We start from the raw sequence: 24664 nt of genomic DNA, 5'->3' as shown, positions 1-24664 counted from the left end.
CGAAAATTTAGAAAATTTTGCAATTTTAAAACTTTAAACTTTTATGCCCTTAAATCAGAGAGATGTGTCACACAAATTTCTTAATAAATAACATTTCCCACATGTCTACTTTACATCAGCACAATTTTGGAAGCAAAATTTTTTTTTGTTAGGAAGTTATAAGGGTTAAAAGTTGACCAGCGATTTCTCATTTTTACAACAAAATTTACAAAACCATTTTTTTTAGGGACCACATCATATTTAAAGTCATTTTGAGGGGTGTACATGACAGAAAATACCCAAAAGTGGCACCATTCTAAACACTAGACCCCTCAAGGTGCTCAAAACCACATTCAAGAAGTTTATTAACCCTTTAAGTGCTTCACATGAACTAAAGCAATGTGGAAGGAAACAATTAACATTTAACTTTTTTTTGCAAAAAAATTACTTCAGAACCAATTTTTTTTTTATTTTCACAAGTGTTAAAAGAGAAAATCAACCACAAAATTTGTTGTACAATTTCTCCTGAATACGCCGATACCCCATATGTGGGGGTAAACCACTTTTTCAGCACACGGCAGAGCTCACAAGGGATGGAGCGCCGTTTGACTTTTTCAACGCAGATTTGGCTGGAATTGAGATCGGATGCCATGTTGCGTTCGGAGAGCCCTTAATGTGCCTAAACAGTGGAAACCTCCAACAAGTGACCCCATTTTGGAAACTAGACCCATTAAGGAACTTATCTAGATGTGTGGTGAGCACTTTGAACCATCAAGTGCTTCACAGAAGTTTATAACGTAGAGCCGTGAAAATAAGAAATCTATTTTTTTCCACAAAAATGATCTTTTCGCCCCCAAATTTTTATTTTTACAAGGGTAACAGGAGAAATCATACCCGCACAGTTGTTATGCGATTTGTCCTGAGTACGCCGATACCCCATATGTGGTGGGGAACCACTGTTTGTGCGCATGGGAGAGCTCGGAAGGGAAGGAGTGCCATTTTGGAATGCAGACATTGATGGAATGGTCTGCGGGCATCATGTTGCGCTTGCAGAGCCCCTGATGGGCCTAAACAGTGGAAACCCCCCACAAGTGACCCCATTTTGGAAATTAGACCCCCTAAGGAACTTATCTAGATGTGTGGTGAGCACTTTGAACCCCCAAGCGCTTCACAAAAGTTTATAAACGCAGAGCCGTGAAAATAAAGTCTTTTTTATTTCCATAAAAGTGATTTTTTAGACCCCAATTTTTAGACCCCCAAAGTTGGTAAATAGTGGAAACCCCTCAATTCTTGCTCCAACCCTAACTCTAATCCCAACCCTAATCCCAATTCTAACCCTAATCCTAGTTCGCCCTAACCCTAATTCTAACCCTAGCCGTGACCCTAACCCTAGCCCTAACCCTAGCCTAACCCTAACCCTAGCCCAACTCTAACCCTAACCCTAGCCCAACCCTAACCCTACCCCAAGCCTAACCCTACCCCAAGCCTAACCCTACCCCAAGCCTAACCCTACCCCAAGCCTAACCCTACCCCAAGCCTAACCCTACCCCAAGCCTAACCCTACCCCAAGCCTAACCCTACCCCAAGCCTAACCCTACCCCAAGCCTAACCCTAACGGAAAACTGAAAAAAAAAAAATATTTTCTTTATTTCATTATATTTGCCTATATAAGGGGGTGATAAACGGGGGGGTTATGTACTATTTTTTTTATTTTGATCACTATGATCGTTTATCATAGTGATCAAAATAATGAATGGAATCTGCCAGCCGGAGCCGGCAGATTCCCGGCGGGCGCACTGCACATGCGCCCGCCATTTTCAAGATGGCGGCGCCCATCAGAGGATGCTGGCGGGACGTGGGACCACCGGGAGGGGACGGAGGGCCACGAAGAGGTACCGGGGGGGATCGGGGACCCTATTTCTCTCTCCTCTGATGTGCGATCACATCAGAGGAGAGAGAAATTAAATGTAAAATTGCGGCTTTTTTTTTTTTGCGGTCGCCGTTATAGGGTTAATAACGGCGATCGCAAAAGCAGGGGTCGGTAAAAACCGACCGATTCATGTTCTCTGGGGTCTCGGCTACCCTGGCAGCCGAGACACCGGAGAAAATCCGACACTGGGGGGCGCTATTCACTTAAATCACAGCGCCGTGAATTAACGGCGCTGTGGTTTTAGTACCCTTAACTACCGCCGTTAAAAGGCGTATCGGCGGTCGTTAAGGGGTTAAAATAGGAGGCAGGTCATTGAAGGTTCAGTGACCTGTCATTTAAGCCCACAAGACTGACCATGAGGCCAGAGCACCAAATAAAACACCGTCCACAAGCCGCCCCCGAAGCACGAGAATCTCATTAACCGAAAAATGCAAACAAAGATTTAACAACAACCACAAGATGGATTTCATCACCCCAGGTATCATATTAATCAGTGTAACGGTGCCAACCTAACAATGCCTGCAGCAAAATCCTGACAACAGCTTCACTTTAAGTGTTAAAAAGATGACATATCTTTAATTACTCAATGAATAAGCTTTACTTGCTTAAAAAAATATATATTAAAAATCTAAAATGTGTATTAAATATTTTATGTATAAAAAAAATACTGCTGATATTAGTCACCTTTCTGTAGAAGAATATTCGCCTGATCCGGAGTAATATCCTTTGTCACCAAGTATTCATGGAATTCCTTAAAGCCAATAGATTGGAAAATGCCATGTTGATAATCCTGGCTAGGAAGAAGTTAGGTAGGATGTACACGTTAGGCTACCATAGCTAACCAAAAAGCATTAATTACTTTTATAAAGGAACTTTTTTTTTTTTTAATAATAATTTTGTTCAACAAGGGAAATTATGAAACTTTGCCAATTATTTTATTAAGGCATGTCTTCATTCCCGTAAAAAAAAAAAACAAGTGCATGAAAATGACTTCCACATTCTTGCTTTTCCTCAGTCTATTTGCCTATTTTAGGTGCACTGATATCAGAATGTACTAGTTTGTAGTACTGATGAGGACAGAGAAAGGGTCAGTACTAGTGATGAGCGAACGTGCTCGGATAACGTGTTATCTGAGCATGCTTGGATGATTTCTGAGTATCTTTGGCGTGCTCGAATAATATGTTCGAGTTCCCGTGGCTGCATGATTCACGGCTGTTTGTTAGGCAATCCCCGCACGTGTTGTGGCTGTCCAACAGACGTAAAACATGCAGCCGGGGTACTCAAACATATTATTCGAGCACGCCCAAGATACTTGGATAACACCAGAGTATGCTCCAAGCATAGTCGCTCATCACTAGTCTTTCACTGTCGTCATCTGTACTCTCATATCAATGCTGCTGAAGGCAGACAAATAGACTGTGGAAAAGGAAAGGTCTGGAAGCCACTCACATGCATTTTTATTGTATTTTACAGAAATTAAGATTAATTCCCTAAAAAAGTTATTGGCAAAGTTTAATCATTTTCCATGCTGGGCATTATTAAAAATGAAAGTTTAGACACTTTTTAAACTGCATCATTACCTAGCCTAAAAACTGAATCATTTCCATTAACCACATCATATTAACTTTCCCTATGAGTAACCTTAGCAACACCTAACTCCCAGAAGAACTCATTCTTCAAGCAAAAAAACCCACCCTGATTGAGCAATGATCTTCTCATTATAGCGTTTATGGAAGTCTTGGAGCTCCTGAATCAATCCCATCTCCAGCATTTCATCCACCCTAGCATTCAGTCTGGCATTAAGAACTGAAAAACAAATTTTGAGAAAGGGATTCAGATACTACCAATTACACACATGGATATAACATAAGAAAACATTTGACACTATAGATCAAAGTACCTTTCAGTGTCCTGCATCACTGCTCCTTACCTTCCTGGTTTGAGTGTAGCCATAAGATGCAATGGTGCTGATATCTCAAGGACCCTCCTAAGGGACCACCTCCATCTTCTTCTTGCTGTCGTCTTAGATGTTCGGTATGGGAGATACCTGACTCTTCATATACCTGCAGGCTCCTGGGTAACAGATACACTGTCACTGGGTCATCAGGAATTGTGTTCAGGACATGCCAGAATTCTTCACCCAAAAGTCACAAAGGTCCCACTCAGCATCACTTTAAACAAACTGCAGATGCATCTCCTGGAGGCCTTAGGGCAGGGAGAAGTGCAAACTTTCTAGATTTCCTAAATGGGTTACAGCAAGTCAGATCTCGCTGAGAGCTATGTCACTAGACAGGCTTAGCAACTATTCACCTGCTGTTCATACAAAGATCAACATGAAACAATGGGTGCTGCCGAGTTGTGTGCTCTTCAGTTCAGAATGGCGGTTTATCTTTACAGGCTCCACTGCACATAGCTAGAAAAATTAACTGAAATGACGAGGGCAAAAAGAACATTTTTTAGCCTAATTGACAAAAGACATTTATAGCACATCTAAAGGATGAGCTAAAAGTTTTTGCCAAGTTAGGTGTCTTATTTCTAGGACGCCAACTTATGAAGTCATCTGAACCAGGTAGTAGCCAAAAAGAGGAGCTCTGTTAGCTCTAAAAGCAGCTACGTGACCTGCGGATATGCCATTGATATTTCTTGTTTAGGCAACACTAAGACATACTGAGACTTGACAGATTCTAGTTATACAAGGCGTAACCTGCAGTAATAGTAATATTCCTAGCACATATTATAAAGGTTGTGGAACAAACACAAAGACTCGGCCCCACGGATATCATTACATTTACCCACTCTCTGATCTCCTATGCCAACAGAAGTGAGGAAAATAACCCTGGGGTGCAATTTGGGGAACCCACCAGTAACATGAAACAGGACATTTGAAAATGAAAGCTACTGCTACTCAATTTTCAAGAAAATGACAAATGGAAACTACACACGTGGTAAAATTGTTGGTACCCCTAGTTTACTGACAGAAAAATCGACAATGGTGACAGAAATAAAACTTGAATCTGACAAAAGTAATGATAAATAAAAAAATCTATGAAAATGAACAAATTAAAGTCACACATTGCTTTTCAACCATGCTTCCACAGTTTTTTTTTAAAAAACAAAAGTCATGAAATAGGCCTGGACAGAAATGATGGTACCCCTGAAAATAATGTGACAAAAGGGACATGTTAAATCGCAGTGTGTCCACTAATTAGCATCACAGGTGTCTACAATGTTGGAATCAGTGAGTGGGCCTGTATAGAGGGCTACAGATACTCCACAACATGGACCAGAGGAAGCAAAGGAAAGAGTTCTCTCAGGAGATTAGAAAGAAAATTATAGACAAACATGTTAAGGGTCAAAGTTATAAGACCATCTCCAAGCAGCTTGATGTTCCTGTGACTACAGTTGTACATATTATTCAGAAATTTAAGCTCCATGGGACTATAGTCAACCTCCCTGGATGTCGCCGCAGGAGGAAAATCGATGACAAATCAAAGAGATGGATAATAGGAATGGTAATAAAAGAGCCCAGAAAAAGTTCTAAACAGATTAAAGGTGAAGGTCAAGCTCAAGGAACATCAGTGTCAGATCACACCATCAGTCGTTGTAGGAGCCAAAGTGGATTTCATGGGAGACGACCAAGGAGGACACCATTGTTGAAAAAAAAAAAAAAAATCATAAAAAAGCCGGACTGGAATTTGCCAAACTACGAGTACATGTTGACAAGCCACAAAGCTTCTGGGAGAATGTCCTATGGATGGACAGATGAGTCAAAAATGGAACTTTTTGGCAAGGCACATTAGCTCTATGTTCACAAACGGAAAAATGAAGCATATCAAGAAAAGAACACTGTCCCTACTGTGAAACATGGAGGAGGCTCTGTTATGTTCTGGGGCTGCTTTGCTGCATCTGACACAGGGTGCCTAGAATCTGTGTAGGGAACAATGAAATCTCAAGACTATCAAGACATTCTAAAGAGAAATGCACTGCCCAGTGTCAGAAAGCTTGGTCTCAGTCGCAGGTCAGGGGTCGTGCAACAGGATAATGACCCAAAACACACAGCTAAAAACACCCAAGAATGCTCAAGAGGAAAACATTGGACTATTCTGAACTGGCCTTCTATGAGACCTGACCTAAATCCTATTGAGCATCTTTGGAAAGAGCTCATGATCAACCATTTACCTAGAGATCTACAGCAGTACGTGTCCGAGGGCAAAGATTATTATTATTTTTCTTAAATGCACAGTTTGCCCACTAATAACAAACTTAAGAACTAATTCAGACGAAGGTACTATAAGGGCATTTCTTGTCCATGTAGAAATGTAAATCAAAAGGACGTTGTAGATGATAGCTTTTCACACACCAGTGGGGGTAAAAAAAAAAAAAAAAAAAAGCATGCACTATTCTCCTCAGTGTTTCAGATATGACTCATTTTCTCAAGTTTATGGGGGCATAAAAAAATTAAATAAATGGATCCCATACGGATCATCTGTAATGCATCAGATTTTTGCAGATACATTACCATTATTAGCTGAGGAAACTGTATTTGATCATTCACATTTTAAACTGTTGGTGTAAAAAATATGAATACCACATAGACGTAAAAAAAAAAAAAACAGACATGAAAATGCGGATGAAAATCAGAGGATTTTTCATACAATCATATGAACCAGGCTTTCCAAATCTACCGCCATTCCAGCGCCATCTCTTTGCTACCCATATAGTCTTTGTTGTCAGGTGCAGCCAATCACTGCGCACAGAGGTGATGCTGATGCAGGACGCATAAGGCCCTTGAGACCAGTGATTGGCTGCAGCCTGTCAACAAAGAATAGGGGCAACGGATGAGAGGCAGTGCTGAACCTACGGTGTGTGACCAAAGCTTATTTTTACATTGTCTATACAAAAGAAAAAAATATCTATATTGCAAAATATAAGTTTAGTATCTGAAGTAATCGGTCATGAATATAAACTTGATTCAACTCCTATAAATCTGACATTCAACAGTTCAAGACTATAAGACTTTCTCGAGCAAAACACACTGAAAATTTTAAAAATGTTACACTTGTGTTTACTCCACTTACTGGCTAACTTGTACCTACTTTTCTGTAAGACAGGACTGGGACTGCTGAGGCCTCTTCATTCACCTGATTGATGGTAAAGTGAATCCCATTTCTTTGATTGCACAATGTGTCTAAACAATGTTTAAAGGGAAGCAGTCACATGATAAAACGCTATTAACCTGCAGATATGGGGTTAATATGCAGGTTAATAGCATTCTGAACCTGCCCGATGCTGTCACTTAGACCCCGCTGCCGAAAGTAAATCAGCTTCATACCTCCTGGCAGCATTCAGGTTTCAGTTACAGGGCAGTGCCTGTGCAAGTTCAGTAACCGCTCTCTGTATAGAGAGGCGCAGCAGTAACCACGCTCCCGACACTGACTGATAGCAGCTGTCAGTCAGTGCCGGGGGTACGGTTGCAGAGGCCACTCTCTATACACAGAGTGGTGACTGAACCCACTCCGGCGTGGCCCCCGTGACTGAAATCCAAATGGAGGAATAAAGTTATTTCATCCTGACAGCGAGGCTCTAAGTGCAAGGACCAGGCAGGTTCAGAATCCTATTATCCTGCAGATTAACACCATTTTTTTTTCACTTGACAGGTTCCCTATAAGATCCTCTGCAATATGGCCAGATCTATTATCACAATACACGTTGCCCACCTTGCCACTTTACGTTTATCATGTGGATGCAATTTTGCGGCCATCTCTGGGTCCACATTTTTCAAGCGAGCATGAAGCTCCAAAAAGTCTAATTTCTCCAATTCAGTTTTTCTATCAGCCGAGACGTGGTCTCCATGTGCAGAGGTCTTCTCTCCAGGTGGAGATCCCTGTAGTTTATATCATTTTAGACTTCATTAAGCTGCGTGTAAAAGAGCGGTCAATAAGTATCAAAAAGAGGCCTACAGATAAAAGCATACATACCGTGTCGACTAGAACTTTCCACAGCAGTGACTCAATGTAGTAATTTGTCCCTCCGACCACAATTGGAATTTTATCTCTAGAAAATATATCTTCAATGTTGATAATTAAGGAGTATAAATGGTTAGCAATGGTTACAACTATACTATCACACTCGCCATACAATGAAAGGATATGAGGGCCACAGCTTTATTTCGGAAGTCAACTACTGTAAAATTTGTGATAAGTGGATCCACACAGCTGATCATGTGATGCTTGCAGAGCTGCTGTTCCTCCACCGTCACTTTATTAGTGATAATATCCAAACCCTGGTACACCTAAAAAGACGTCACAACATAAAGGCCGTATCACTGTCATCATTTATTATTCTAAACATAATTGAATGTGACTTACCATAGCAATAACTAGAGTTGAGCGACTTTGGTCGGATCGGGTTTCATGAAACAAAATTTGTTTCAGATGAAACTGGTCTGATTAGGGCAAAAAAAAAGTCGGAGTTTCATCCGAAACCCGACCCCAATGCAAGTCAATGGGAAATAAAAGTCGGCATTGAGTGGATGAATGTCATCAGCTCAATGCCGACTTTTATTCCCCATTGACTTGCATTGGGGTCGGGTTTCAGACGAAACTCCGACTTTTTTTGCCCTAGTCGGACCAGTTTCATCTGAAACAAATTTTGTTTCATGAAACCCGATCCGACCAAAGTCGCTCAACTCTAGCAATAACCAATCCATACACGTTCCTAAAAATTTTACGTAACAAAATTGAAAATATTTGCCTGCAAAAACCATATACTTTCACATGGCTGGATAGTTTTAATAACCAGATGTTTCTTCGAATGACAAAACTTGGAGAGTTCTATGACCCAACATAAAAAACACAAAACCCTGAGCTTTAACTAGAAAACATCATATATACCTTTTCCCAAAAATAAATCAGAGTTTTATACTATTTTTGCTCAAAAAGATGGGTAAGGGCTCATTTTCAGTGGATGTCTTTATTTTCCACAATCCACAATTATTCATAAAAAAAAAAAAAAAAAAAAATCAATATTTATTTAAATATAATCATGTCATCACTAGTGATGCGTGAATTTGTTCGGAAAACGATCGCCAAACAAATTCGGCACGAATATGCCACATTCAGATTCATGACTGGAAATGCAAGCAAAATTCTATAAAATTGGTAAAAATCGGTAACATTCGGTGAAAGTGCGGGAAAACATTTGCGTTGCCACAATAATATTTCCAGCACTTCAGCAATAATGGTGGTGTATCATGAGCGTTTGGCATGTGTTTGATGAGGGGAGGGCCCGTTTGCAGAGCTCAGAGGCGCGGCGATCTTGTAAGAACAGCAGTCTTTTTATTTTCCTAACTTTATGTGTGCACATTGCAGCTAGCCAATCAGAGCGCAGGAAACATCCAAAATGTCCTGACACAACGGCTTGTGTCATTGGCTGCTGAAATCACATCCCTCTCCATATAAATAGCGGACATCTTGTTTCCCATTTTGACACTAACAGCGCAGAGAGGCTGCTCCTGATGCTGCCACTGTTAACAGCGAGATTTTAGCTAGTCAATTAGGGGGTTTATAGCAGTCAGATAGTGAAGCTAGGGTCCAGTGTGGCTGGAAAATTTACCTTCCGGAATTTTTATTTTTTGGGCCATTACTGAGGTTCACGGACAAAGGCAGTTGCATGCGTTTGTTTTTGCCTCCCATTGAGCTGAATGGCATTCGGTTATGTTCAGCGAATATTTGACGAATTAATTGCAAATTCGGTGATCGTAATCCGAACCGAACATTGAAATATTCGCTCATCTCTAGTCATCACACACTCGCACTGCACATACCAATGTATATACACTACATATACATACACACTGCACATACCAATGTACCGTATTTTCCGCTTTGTAAGACGCACTTTTTTTCCCCCAAAATTGAGGGGAAAAAGGGGGTGCGTCTTACAAAGAGGATATACATTTGCGCTGCCACTGAGGGTACTTGCCGCGGCACTCTGTGCCCTGATGCTGCCGCTGCGCTGTCCGCCACCGCCGCGCTCCTGTCCCCCGGTGGTTTCTTCCGCCCCACCGCCGCCGCCTCGCTCTGTCCCGTTCAGCGTGGGGGGGTCTCTGTCGCTCCATGCCTGCTTTCTTCCTGGAAAATGGCCGCCGCGCATGCGCAGACGGACATCTCGGCACTGAAATCTCGGGAGATGAGATTTCAGCGCTGACAGAGACCCCCCCACGCTGAACGGGACAGAGCGCGGCGGCGGCGGTGGGGCGGAAGAAACCACCGGGGGACAGGAGCGCGGCGGAAGAAACCACCGGGGGACAGGAGCGCGGCGGTGGCGGACAGCGCAGCGGCAGCATCAGGGCACAGAGTGCCACGGCAAGTACCCTCAGAACGGGACAGAGCGCGGCGATGGCGGCAAACACCGGGGGATAGGAGCGTGGCGGTAAGAACCGGGGGACAGAGCGTGGTGGTGGCGGTAAGAACCGGGGTAGAGCGCGGCGGTGGTGGCAAGCAGGCACCGGGGGATAGCGTGGCGGTGGTGGCAAGCACTGGGGGACAGAGTGCGGCGGTGGTGGCAAGCAGGCACCGGGGGACAGAGCGTGGCGGTGGTGGCAAGCATCAGGGGACAGAGGGCGGCGGCAGTAACAGACACCGGCAGCGGCACGCTGCACATCAAAACACCCCCTCATCCCAGCAGCAATGTTCCACTCCGGCCTCCTCCATCACCACCCCTGGTAAGCAATAAGACGCATGGATTATAAGATGCACCACCATTTTATTAAAAATAAAGTTTTTTTCCTATTTTTCTCCTCAAAATTTGGGGTGCGTCTTATAATCCGGAGCGTCTTATAAAGCGAAAAATACGGTATATACACTACATATACATACACACTGCACATACCAATGTATATACACTACATATACATACACACTGCACATACCAATGTATATACACTACATATACATACACACTGCACATACCAATGTATATACACTACATATACATACACACTGCACATACCAATGTATATACACTACATATACACTCACTGGCCACTTTATTAGGTACACCATGCTAGTAACGGGTTGGACCCCCTTTTGCCTTCAGAACTGCCTCAATTCTTCGTGGCAGAGATTCAACAAGGTGCTGGAAGCATTCCTCAGAGATTTTGGACCATATTGACATGATGGCATCACACAGTTGGCGCAGATTTGTCGGCTGCACATCCCTGATGCGAATCTCCCGTTCCACCACATCCCAAAGATGCTCTATTGGATTGAGATCTGGTGACTGAGGAGGCCATTTGAGTACAGTGAACTCATTGTCATGTTCAAGAAACCAATCTGAGATGATTCGAGCTTTATGACATGGCGCATTATCCTGCTGAAAGTAGCCATCAGATGTTGGGTACATTGTGGTCATAAAGGGATGGACATGGTCAGCAACAATACTCAGGTAGGCTGTGGCGTTGCAACGATGCTCAATTGGTACCAAGGGGCCCAAAGAGTGCCAAGAAAAAATTCCCCACACCATGACACCACCACCACCAGCCTGAACCGTTGATACAAGGCTGGATGGATCCATGCTTTCATGTTGTTTACGCCAAATTCTGACCCTACCATCCGAATGTCGCAGCAGAAATCGAGACTCATCAGACCAGGCAACGTTTTTCCAATCTTCTACTGTCCAATTTCGATGAGCTTGTGCAAATTGTAGCCTCAGTTTCCTGTTCTTAGCTGAGAGGAGTGGTACCCAGTGTGGTCTTCTGCTGCTGTAGCCCATCTGCCTCAAAGTTCGACGCACTGTGCGTTCAGAGATGCTCTTCTGCCTACCTTGGTTGTAACGGGTGGCAATTTGAGTCACTGTTGCCTTTCTATCAGCTCGAACCAGTATGCCCATTCTCCTCTGACCTCTGGCATCAACAAGGCATTTCCGGCCACAGAACTGCCGCTCACTGGATTTTTTTTCTTTTTCGGACCATTCTCTGTAAACCCTAGAGATGGTTGTGCGTGAAAATCCCAGTAGATCAGCAGTTTCTGAAATACTCAGACCAGCCCTTCTGGCACCAACAATCATGCCACGTTCAAAGGCACTCAAATCACCTTTCTTCCCCATACTGATGCTCGGTTTGAACTGCAGGAGATTGTCTTGACCATGTCTACATGCCTAAATGCACTGAGTTGCCGCCATGTGATTGGCTGATTAGAAATTAAGTCTTAACACACAGTTGGACAGGTGTACCTAATAAAGTGGCCAGTGAGTGTACATACACACTGCACATACCAATGTATATACACTACATATACATACACACTGCACATACCAATGTATATACACTACATATACATACACATGTATATAAACAAAATATAGCAGTGTTACAACAACAGAAGTTATATATAGGGAAAGGCATAGCTTCTTATGACAGAATGATAGAATTAACAAACACAATACACCTGTTTTCATCTATGAGGATATCCTTAAAGCTATATGATAAATCAAAATGCAATATTCAGATCAAACGTAGCTCCCAAATGTGACTTCAAGAATATGTAAAAATACATGACATTATACTCTTTATACACGGCAGTTTGATGACTTTTACTGCACATTCGTATAGCCAACGGAAAAACATGTTTAAAACACTGCATGTGGGAATATTACATATAACGTTGTATTCTCTTGCTATCTCGCATTAAAGGGAATCTGTCACCTCATTTTGGCGCGGTATTTAAATGACTTGGGTCCGGTCCGATGGGCGATGTTTCAGGTCCTTTCCTCCACCCCTCCTTTGCCCGCATTTGGGCAAAGCATACTGCGCGTGCGCAGATCCAGATTGCAATGCGCACACGCGTAATATGGAGGTCAAGTACGGAAATTCCCTGAAATATTGCGGACAGTGGCCAAGGAGGGGTGGAGGAAAAGACCCAAAACACCGCCTATCGGACCGGACCCAAGTCATTTAAATACCACGCCAAAATGAGGTGACAGATTCCCTTTAAGAAAATCCATAACGACTCCAAACCGTCTGTGTAAAGATAATATAATTATGAAGTCATTTTTTCAAAAATAAACAAACTCCTGGAAAACAAAAATTAGCTATTTAATTATGGGTTCACGAAACTATTTTGCCTTAATGATATATAACGCATAGCAATAGTCTAAGGTTATTAAAACAATATGGACAAATTGCCAATGATGTAAATGGATACCTACGAAACAGAGCATGTTCACACATGCGTGGACGCGGGCGGGAGGGAGGACGTCAGGATCGCCAAGTGTGACAGGTAAGTAGTGACCCCCGACCCCAGCGATGTCGCTGGTGAGATCTGCCTGTGTGGCAGCTCACTAGCGACCACTTAGCGATGCACCAGCGATCCATATTGTTGTCGGGATCGCTGGTCCATCGCTAAGTGTAACGGTACCTTAACCCCTTCCTGACATGAGAAGTACTATCCCGTCCATGGGACCCGGGCCCCTATGCCCATGGACGGGATAGTACGGCTACCGCGATCAGCGGTGCCCACGTGGTGAGCGCCGCTGATCGCGGCCGGGTGTCAGATGATTATCACAGCTGACACCCGGCACAATGTGTCAGGGGCGGTCACTGACCGCCCCCGACACGTTAACCCCTTGCACACCGTGATCAAACATGATCGCGGTGTACCGGGGGTTAAAGGGAAGCATCGGCAGGGAGGGGGCTCCCTCCTTGCTTCCCTGAGCCCCCCACGGCAGCGCAATGTGCAGCGCTGCTGCGGGGGGCTCCTTTCCTGCAGGCCCCCGAATCCAAGATGGCGACGGGGGCCTGCAGGAAGCTGGCTTCCTCAGTGCCTGCAAAGCGCAGGCATGAGGAAGCCTTCTGCAGTGCCTGTGACAGATTGCTGATCTGTCACAGTGATCTGTGATGTGACAGATCAGCGATCTGTCACAGGACAGTGATGTCCCACCTGGGACTATTTAATAAAGTAAAAAAAAAATAAAAAAAAGTGTTAAAATAAATTTTAAAAAAAATCGCCAAATAAATTAGAAGAAAAAAAAAATATTCCCCCAAATAAATCCATTTTTTAGAGAAAAAAAAAAAAAAAAAACCAATAAAAGTACACATATTAGGTATCTCCGCGTCCGTAACGACCCGCCCTATAAAACTGTCCCATTAGTTAACCCCTTTAGCGAACCCCTTGAAAAAAATAAAAAACGAAGCAAAAAATAATGATTTATTATCATACCGCCAAACAAAAAGTGTAATAACGCGCGATCAAAAAGACGCATATAAATATCCATGGTACCGCTGAAAACGTCATCTTGTCCCGCAAAAAACGAGCCGCAACACAGCATCATCAGCGAAAAAATAAAAAAGTTATAGCTCGCAGAATAAAGCGATGCAAAAATAATTATTTTTTATATAAAAGTTTTCATTGCATAAAACAGACAAAACATAAAAAAACGACCTAAATAAGGTATCGCTGTAACCGTACTGACCCGAAGCATAAAACCGCTTTATCAATTTTATCGCACGCGGAACAGTGTAAACGCACCCCCCCAAAAGAAATTCATGAAACGCTGGTTTTTGTTCAAAAAATGTCACGTGCCCGAAAATGGTACCAATAAAAACGTCAATTTGTCCCGCAAAAAATAAGACCTCACATGACTCGGTGGGTCAAAATACGGAAAAATTAGAGCTCTCAATATGTGGTGATGCAAAAACTATTTTTACAATAAAAAGCGTCTTTTAGCGTGTGACAGCTGCCAAACATAAAAACCGCCATAAATAGTAAATCAAACCCCCCGTTATCACCCCCTTAGTTAGGGAAAAATAATAAAATAAAAAAAATGTATTTATTTCCATTTTTCCATTAGGGTTAGGGAGAGGGCTAGGGTTAGGGAGAGGGCTAGGGTTAGGGAGAGGGCTAGGGTTAGGGAGAGGGCTGAGATTAGGGTTAGGGGTGTGTTGGGGTTCGGGTTGGAGTTAGAATTGGGGGGTTTCCACTGTTTGGGCACATCAGGGGCTCTCCAAATGCAACATTGCGTCTGATCTCAATTCCAGCCAATTCTGCGCTGAAAAAGTCAAATGGTGCTCCTTCCCTTCCAAGCTCTGCCATGCGCCCAAACAGTGTTTTACCCCCACATGTAGGGTTTCAGCCTACTCAGGTCAAATTGCAAAACAATTTTTGGGGTCCAATTTCTCCTGTTACCCTTAGGAAAATAAAAAATTGGGGGCAAAAATATCATTTTTGTGGAAAAAAATGATTTTTTTATTTTCACGTCCGAGCGTTATAAACTTCTGTGAAGCACTTAGGGGTTGAAAGTGCTCACCACACATCTAGATAAGTTCCGTGGGGGGCCTAGTGTCCAAAATGGGGTCACTTGTGGGGAGTTTCAATAGTTTAGGTACATCAGGGGCTCTCCAAACGCACATGACACCCGCAGACCATTCCATCAAAGTCTGCATTCCAAAATGTCACTGCTTCCCTTCCGAGCCCCGACGTGTGTCCATACAGTAGTTTTCTCCTACATATGGGGTGTCAGCGTACTCATGACAAATTGGACAACAACTTTTGGGGTCCAATTTCTCCTGTTACCCTTGGGAAAATAAAAAAAAATTGGGGACTAATTGATCATGTTTGTGGAAAAAATACGATTTTTTTATTTTCATGCCCGGGCATTATAAACTTCTGTGAAGCCCTTGGGGGTTCAAAGTGCTCACCACACATCTAGATAAGTTCCTTAGGGGGTCTCGTTTCCAAAATGGGGTCATATGTGGGGGTTTCCACTGTTTAGGTACATTAGGGGCTCTCCAAAGGCAACATGACACCCGCAGACCATTCCATCAAAGTCTGCATTCCAAAACGTCACTACTTCCCTTCCGAGCCCTGACGTGTGTCCATACAGTAGTTTTCTCCCACATATGGGGTGTCAGCGTACTCAGGACAAATTGGACAACAACTTTTGGGGTTCAATTTCTCCTGTTACCCTTGGGAAAATAAAAAAATTGGGGACTAATTGATCATGTTTGTGGAAAAAATACGATTTTTTTATTTTCACGCCCGGGCGTTATAAACTTCTGTGAAGCACTGGGGGGTTCAAAGTGCTCACCACACATCTAGATAAGTTCCTTGGGGGGTCTAGTTTACAAAATGGTGTCATTTGTGGGGAGTTTCCACTGTTTAGATACATCAGGGGTTTTCCAATCGCGACATGGTGTCCGATCTCAATTCCAGCCAAAAACGTCAAATGGCGCTGCTTCCCTTCCGAGCTCTGCCATGCGCCCAAATAGTGGTTTACCCCCACATGTGGGGTATCAGCGTACTCAGGACAAATTGCACAATAACTTTTAGGGTCCTGCTACCCTTGGAAAAATAAGAATTGAGGGTGAAAAGATCATTTTTGTGGAAAAAATATGATTTTTTAATTGTACAGCTTTATGTTATAAACTTCTGTGAAGCCCTTGGGGGTTCAAAGTTCTCACCACACATCTAGGTAAGTTCCTTAGGGGCAGGGTTGTGGAGTCGGAGTCGGATTCGTGGAGTCGGAGTTAGTTTTGGTTGGAGTCGGAGTCGGTAGAAATGTACCGACTCCAGCTTTAAAAAAAATGTATTAATATTTCATAATTGAACTTTCATATGAATTTTATAAATGTTACTCAAATATATATGTTCTATCAAACTATGAACAACAGTGATAAGCAGTTCTGCTGGAGATAGAGACATTTCTTACTTCTTTTGTGTCACTGTTCTCCACTGCCCTTATCTAATCTTATACTTGGTTAACCTCATGCTGCCCCAACCCCCCTACTTACAATGTATGAAACTGAAAGTGAAAATGTGTTGCAAATTCTTAGTAGTAAAGCTCCTCCTCTAGACTAGATCATACTAGGTGTGCGTCTTCCAAGCATCTCACAGCTGCCTGCTACTCAGAAGAGGAAGACTGTAAGAAGTATTATCCTTTCAACAAACTTTGCATCAGTTAACTGTGAGTATATGAGGAATAATAACAGTATTACTGACCACTATATCAGTTGTACGACCTGGCAATAATTTTGTACAATTGTTTTTAGGAAAAACAATTGTCATTTAGATTGTGAATGCAGAATTAAAAACCTGAGAATGTCAAAGAAGCATCACATTAAATCAGCTGTATTTGAACATTTCACCATCACTCAAGATAGAAAACATTATGTCTGTCAGTGTATGACAAATGATCCAGACGAAAACAAATGCTGTGAAGCCAAGATGAGTGCATATTCAGGCAAAGATAAAAATGCTCCTACCAGAGCTTCTAATCTAAAGAGACATTTACAGCGCTTTCATCCAGAAGTACTGAAAGCAGTGGATGAGAAAGACTGCATCCAAACCAATGAACCTGTGCCCAGCTCTTCCAGCCAAACAAAGGAGCAGAGAACTTTGCAGCCATCAGTTGCAAGATATTTTGTCAGTGACAAAGTTACTGTGACAATGACAGTAGATACATTTAAAAAACATCATAGAGCTTGTTGTAAAGGATAGTGTGCCTATTTCATTATTTTCACGACCAGCTTTTATGTGTCTGAATGGGGAAATGGCCCGCAAGCTTGGTGTTTCTCTGGAGAGAGAGAGTATTAGAAAATTAGTAATCGAAGAAGCTTTTAAACAAAAGGAAGATCTTAAAAAAACTCTCAGGGGACGCTTTCTGTTTATTAAAATGGATGCCTGCACACGTCACAGAGTGAACTATTTTGCCATCAATGTCCGATTTGTTTGTGACAAAAATGAAATAGTTACCAAGACATTGGCAGTAAAAGACACCAAAGCTCATCACACCAGTGAGTTTCTCCAGGTCTTGGTGGAAAAGGTTCTGCAAGACTATGAACTTAAAAAAGAGCAAGTTCTTTCTGTCGTAACTGACAATGCTTCAAATATGATAAGTACTATTAAGCTAATGAATGAGAGTAATGATGATGACCAGCAGCTAGAAGAACATTCTGGGTCCACAGACACAGAAATGTTTGAAATAGAGGAACAAAGTATTGTAACTGATGAGCAAACTGAAGTTGCTTCAGATGAACAGCAACATGATAGTTTAGATGATCTTGTTGAAACTGTGTCAATGTTCTTTCATTCATCACATGCGCTGTGTTGTGCATACGCTACAGCTGGCTATAAGAGACAGTCTGCAAGAAGGACATGCTGCTGCACTGATTGGCAAGGTGAGAAAATTGGCTACTGTTGCCAGAACCCCTAAAGTTGACTCAATTTTGAAGAGACGTGCTGGAAAAGGGGCAATTATTGATCAAGCCACACGATGGGGCAGTACTTACTTAATGATTCAGCGCTTGGTTGAACTGAAAACCTTTCTTGCAGACATGGCTAACCCTCAACTGACGCTAAATGAAAGTCAGTGGAATCAGGTGACTGAGCTGGAAAAATTGCTAGAGCACCCATTTACAGTGACTAAAAAATTACAAGCAGAGGACTTAACTCCAGGTATTTTCTCAAAGGAGTGGAAGAACCTGATGTTTCGCCTGTCCCAAAGAGGAGGGTTAATTGCAAGTGGCATTGCTACATCAATGAAACTGAGAGAGTAGCTACTATTACAAAATAACATTCTTTTGGCAGCTGTTTATGTAGACCCAATGCATCGGATTCTTCTAGATGATCAACAGCTAAGTAAAGGAAAAGAAGCTCTGTTTGAAATAGCAGTAAGGATGAAAGGGTTGCAGAACAGTCAGGAGGAACAAGAAGAATTTGGTCGTCCTGCCACATCTTCACCCTCATCATCAACTGATGAAGAATTTAATTTCGAAAAATATTTGGATCACAAGGACCGTGCAAAGCGTTCCCGCATAGAAGAAGAGTCATCCCCATCAAGGAACACAGCCAGTACATTTCAGCAGAATTTTTCATGTGCACTAAAAGAAATTGAGAAATTTGACCGTTTATCAAAAATAACAGTGCAACAAGCGATTCCTCTGTATCCTGACATTGTCAGAGATGTTGCCCGAGTGGTTACTGCTTTGCCACCAACACAAGTTAGTGTAGAGAGGTTGTTCTCTGCTCTCAAAATAATTAGATCAGATTTGAGGGCATCCATGAAGGAGGATCTGACAGAGGCAATACTTTTTCTGAGGACAAATTTATAGATTTCTTTTTATTAACTGCATAAAAGTGTTTATTGCATATTTACTTACAGTTTAGAAAAGTTTATAAAAGTTATTTGCTATATTCTAATTGTATTCTAATAAATGTAGTTTTTGCTCTAAGTGGTCTGATTACTTATATGATGGTGAGAAACTAAATAAGCACGATGTTTAATATTTTACAACAGTAAATTTGTTGTTATGAATTGGCCATTTATGAAGTCGGAGCCTGATAAAATCCAGGAGTCAGAGTCGCAACTGTGGCTTACCGACTCCACAGCCCTGCTTAGGGGGTCTGGTTTCCAAAATGGTGTCATTTGTGGGGGGTTTCCACTGTTTTGGTACATCAGGGGTTTTTCAATCGCGACATGATGTCCGATCTCAATTCCAGCCAAAAACGTCAAATGGCGCTGCTTCCCTTCCGAGCTCTGCCATGCGCCCAAATAGTGGTTTACCCCCACATGTGGGGTATCAGCGTACTCAGGACAAATTGCACAATAACTTTTAGGGTCCTGTTACCCTTGGGAAAATAAAAATTGGGGTGAAAAGATCATTTTTGTGGAAAAAATATGATTTTTTAATTGTACCGCTGTACGTTATAAACTTCTGTAAAGCCCTTGTGGGTTCAAAGTTCTCACCACATATCTAGATAAGTTCCTTGGGGGGTCTAGTTTCCAAAATGGGGTCACTTGTAGGGGGTTTCCACTGTTTAGGTACATCAGGGACTCTCCAAACGTGACATGGCGTCCGATCTGAATTCCAGCCAATTTTGCATTGAAAAAGTCAAACGGCGCTCCTTCCATTCTGAGCTCTGCCATGCGCCGAAACAGTCGTCCCCCCCCCACATATCAGGTATCAGCGTACTCAGGACAAATTGCACAATAACTTTTGCAGTCCAATTTCTCCTGTTACCCTTGGTAAAATAAAAAAATGAACCTGAAGTATTTTTTTTGTGAAAAAAAGTTAGATGTTCATTTTTTTTTTTTAAATATTCAAAAAAATTCCTGTGATGCACCTAAAGGGTTAATAAACTTCTTGAATTTGGTTTTGAGCACCTTAAGGGGTGCAGTTTTTAGAATGGTGTCACTTTTGGGTATTTTCTATCATATAGACCCCTCAAAGTGACCTCAAATGTGATGTGGTCCCTAAAAATAAAATGGTGTTGTAAAAATGAGAAATCGCTGGTCAACTTTTAACCCTTATAACTTCCTAACAAAAAAAAATTTTGGTTCCAAAATTGTGCTGGTGTTAAGTAAACATGTGGGAAATGTTAGTTATCAAGTTTTTTGTGTGCTGTATCTCTGTGATTTAACCCCTTCCTGACATGCGACGTACTATCCCGTCCACGGTACCCGGGCCCGTATGACCGTGGACGGGATAGTACGTCTACCGCGATCAGCGGCGCCCACGTGGTGAGCGCCGCTGATCGCGGCCGGGTGTCAGCTGATTATCACAGCTGACACCCGGCACTATGTGTCAGGGGCGGTCACGGACCGCCCCCGACACGTTAACCCCTTGCACACCACGATCAAACATGATCGCGGTGTACCGGGAGTTAAAGGGAAGCATCGGCAGGGAGGGGGCTCCCTCCGTGCTTCCCTGAGCCCCCCACGGCAGCGCAATGTGCAGCGCTGCTGCGGGGGGCTCCTATCCTCCAGGCCCCCGAATCCAAGATGGCGACGGGGGCCTTCGGGGACCTGAGGAAGCTGGCTTCCTCAGTGCCTGCAAAGCGCAGGCAAGAGGAAGTCTTCTTCAATGCCTGTGACAGATTGCTGATCTGTCACAGTGATCTGTGATGTGACAAATCAGCGATCTGTCACAGGACAGTGATGTCCCACCTGGGACTATGTAATAAAGTAAAAAAAAAAATTTAAAAAAAATGTAAAAATAAATGTAAAAAAATCGCCAAATAAATTAGAAAAAAAAAAAAAAAATATTCCCTCAATAAATCCATTTTTTGGAAATAATAAAAAAAAAAAAAACAATAAAAGTACACATATTAGGTATCGCCGCGTCCGTAATGACCCGCCCTATAAAACTGTCCCATTAGTTAACCCTTTTAGCGAACCCCTTAAAAAATAAAAATAAAAAACGAAGCAAAAAATAATGATTTATTATCATACCGCCAAACAAAAAGTGTAATAACGCGCGATCAAAAAGACGCATATAAATATCCATGGTACCGCTGAAAACGTCATCTTGTCCCGCAAAAAACGAGCCGCCACACAGCATCATCAGCGAAAAAATAAAAAAGTTATAGCTCACAGAATAAAGCGATGCAAAAATAATTATTTTTTATATAAAATAGTTTTCATTGCATAAAACCGACAAAAACATAAAAAAAACTACCTAAATGAGGTATCGATGTAACCGTACTGACCCGAAGAATAAAACCGCTTTATCAATTTTACCGCACGCGGAACGGTGTAAACGCACCCCCCCAAAAGAAATTCATGAAACGCTGGTTTTTGTTCATTCTGCGTCCCAAAAATAGGAATAAAAAGCGATCAAAAAATGTCACGTGCCCGAAAATGGTACCAATAAAAACGTCAACTCGTCCCGCAAAAAATAAGACCTCACATGACTCAGTGGGTCAAAATACAGAAAAATTATAGCTCTCAAAATGTGGTGATGCAAAAACTATTTTACAATAAAAAGCGTCTTTTGGCGTGTGACAGCCGCCAAACATAAAAACCGCCATAAATAGTAAGTCAAACCCCCCGTTATCACCCCCTTAGTTAGGGAAAAATAATAAAACTAAATAAAAAGTATTTAGCTCCATTTTCCCGTTAGGGTAAGGCTGTGTGCACACGCTGCGGATTAGGTGCGGATTCATCCGCGCGGATTTTGTAAAATCCGCAGGTGAAACCGCAGGTCAAAAGACCTGCGGTTTTACCTGCGGATTGCTCTGCGGTTTTGTCCTGCGGTTTTTCATCTCCTCAATAGAGGAGATGGCAAACCGCAGGAGAATCCGCAGAAAGAATTGACATGTCAATTCTTTCTGAGGATTGAAAACCGCAGATAATCCGCGTGGAAAATTCCGCACCGTCTGCACTGCGGTTTTTGATTCCCATAGGGAATCATGGTACTGTACACCGCAGCAGAAACTGCTGCGGGTCCGCAGCAGCCAAAACCGCTGCGGAACCGCAGCAAAATCTGCAGCGTGTGCACACAGCCTTAGGGTTAGGGCTAGGGTTAGGGTTAGGGTTAGGGGTGTGTTGGGGTTAGGGTTGGAGTTATAATTGGGGGTTTCCACCGTTTGGGCACATCAGGGACTCTCCAAATGCAACATGGCGTCTGATCTCAATTCCAGCCAATTCTGAGTTGAAAAAGTCAAATGGTGCTCCTTCCCTTCCAAGCTCTGCCAGGCGCCCAAACAGTGTTTTACCCCCACATGTAGGGTATCAGCCTACTCAGGACAAATTGCAAAACAATTTTTGGGGTCCAATTTCTCCTGTTACCCTTAGGAAAATAAAAAATTGGGGGCAAAAATATCATTTTTGTGGAAAAAAATGATTTTTTTATTTTCACGTCCGAGTGTTATAAACTTCTGTGAAACACTTGGGGGTTCAAAGTGCTCACCTCACATCTAGATAAGTTCCTTAGTGGGTCTAGTTTTCAAAATGGGGTCATTTGTGAGGGGTTTCCACTGTTTAGGTACATTAGGGGCTCTCCAAAGGCAACATGACACCCGCAGACCATTCCATCAAAGTCTGCATTCCAAAACGTCACTACTTCCCTTCCGAGCCCCGACGTGTGCCCATACAGTAGTTTTCTCCCACATATGGGGTATCAGCATACTCAGGACAAATTGGACAACAACTTTTGGGGTCCAATTTCTCCTGGTACCCTTGGGAAAATAAAAAAATGGTGACTAAAAGATCATGTTTGTGGAAAAAATACGAATTATTTATTTTCACGCCCGGGCATTATAAACTTCTGTGAAGCACTGGGGGGGTCAAAGTGCTCACCACACATCTAGATAAGTTCCTTAGGGGGTCTAGTTTCCAAAATGGTGTCATTTGTGGGGGGTTTCCACTGTTTTGGTACATCAGGGGTTTTCCAAACGCGACATGGTGTCCGATCTCAATTCCAGCCAAAAACGTCAAATGGCACTGCTTCCCTTCCGAGCTCTGCCATGCGCCCAAATAGTGGTTTACCCCCACATGTGGGGTATCAGCGTACTCAGGACAAATTGCACAATAACTTTTAGGGTCCTGTTACCCTTGGGAAAATAAAAATTGGGGTGAAAAGATCATTTTTGTGGAAAAAATATGATTTTTTAATTGTACCGCTGTACGTTATAAACTTCTGTAAAGCCCTTGTGGGTTCAAAGTTCTCACCACATATCTAGATAAGTTCCTTGGGGGGACTAATTTCCAAAATGGGGTAACTTGTAGGGGGTTTCCACTGTTTAGGTACATCAGGGACTCTCCAAACGTGACATGGCGTCCGATCTGAATTCCAGCCAATTTTGCATTGAAAAAGTCAAACGGCGCTCCTTCCATTCTGAGCTCTGCCATGCGCCGAAACAGTCGTTCCCCCCCACAAATCAGGTATCAGCGTACTCAGGACAAATTGCACAATAACTTTTGCAGTCCAATTTCTCCTGTTACCCTTGGTAAAATAAAAAAAATTGAACCTGAAGTATTTTTTTTGTGAAAAAAAGTTAGATGTTCATTTCTTTTTAAATATTCAAAAAAATTCCTGTGACGCACCTAATGGGTTAATAAACTTCTTGAATGTGGTTTTGAGCACCTTAAGGGGTTCAGTTTTTAGAATGGTGTCACTTTTGGGTATTTTCTATCATATAGACCCCTCAAAGTGGCTTCAAATGTGATGTGGTCCTAAAAATAAAATGGTGTTGTAAAAATGAGAAATCGCTATTCAACTTTTAACCCTTATAACTTCCTAACAAAAAAAAATTTTGGTTCCAAAATTGTGCTGATGTTAAGTAAACATGTGGGAAATGTTAGTTATCAAGTTTTTTGTGTGCCGTATCTCTGTGATTTAAGGGCATAAAAATTCAAAGTTGGAAAATTGCGAAATTTTCAACATTTTTGCCAAATTTCCATTTTTTTCACAAATAAATGCAAGTTATTTGAATGAAATTTTACCACTAACATGAAGTACAATATGTCACGAGAAAACAATGTCAGAATCACCGGGATCAATGGAAGCGTTCCAGAGTTATGACCTCATAAAGGTACAGTGGTCAGAATTGTAAAAATTGGCCCGGTCATGAACGTGCAAACCACCCTTGGGGGTGAAGGGGTTAAACATTTTCAAGCAAGCCAAAGTCACTCGGTAAGGCCGGTTTCACATTAGCGCTTTTTAAGCGCACGCACGGCCGGGGGTAGCTCCGCCCCCGAGCCGGCTCTCTGCCCGGCGTGCCCGCCCCTTGCTTATAGCGCCGCCTCCTAGCGGACAGCGGCGCCAAAATCCGAAAAGTTCGATTTTGGCGCGCACGGCGCACCGTCAAAAGTGCGCAGCGCAGGTCAAAGCGCAACTAGCGCACGGCCTGCGCACGATCTGCGCACCCTATGCTAAAGATAGGGTGCGCCGATCGCAGGCGCCGCTGTCCGCTAGTAGGCAGCGCTACAAGCAAGGGGCGGGCACGCCGGGCAGAGAGCCGGCTCGGGGGCGGAGCT

The 24664-nt window shown here is 42.7% G+C and overlaps 1 protein-coding gene across 1 annotated transcript in view; it reads right to left on the bottom strand.

Moving 5' to 3' along the window:
- The window catches only part of TRIT1 (tRNA isopentenyltransferase 1), a 44252-nt gene that overhangs the window by 17568 nt on the left and 2020 nt on the right, over positions 1-24664 (bottom strand). The window contains exons 2-7 of the mRNA XM_073572945.1: positions 8062-8201; positions 7888-7984; positions 7627-7793; positions 3840-3982; positions 3604-3715; positions 2594-2703 (exon numbers count right to left, since the gene is read on the bottom strand). Coding sequence (XP_073429046.1) covers positions 2594-2703; positions 3604-3715; positions 3840-3982; positions 7627-7793; positions 7888-7984; positions 8062-8201 — 769 coding nt within the window. The remainder of the gene's footprint in view (positions 1-2593; positions 2704-3603; positions 3716-3839; positions 3983-7626; positions 7794-7887; positions 7985-8061; positions 8202-24664) is intronic.

The sequence above is a fragment of the Dendrobates tinctorius genome, unplaced genomic scaffold (genome assembly GCF_039654945.1).
Source record: "Dendrobates tinctorius isolate UK_male_01 unplaced genomic scaffold, ASM3965494v1 ptg000007l, whole genome shotgun sequence".
Lineage (NCBI taxonomy): Eukaryota > Metazoa > Chordata > Amphibia > Anura > Dendrobatidae > Dendrobates > Dendrobates tinctorius.
The sequence above is the reverse complement of the archived record's forward strand: the minus strand, read 5'-3'. Positions and strand labels throughout refer to the sequence as shown.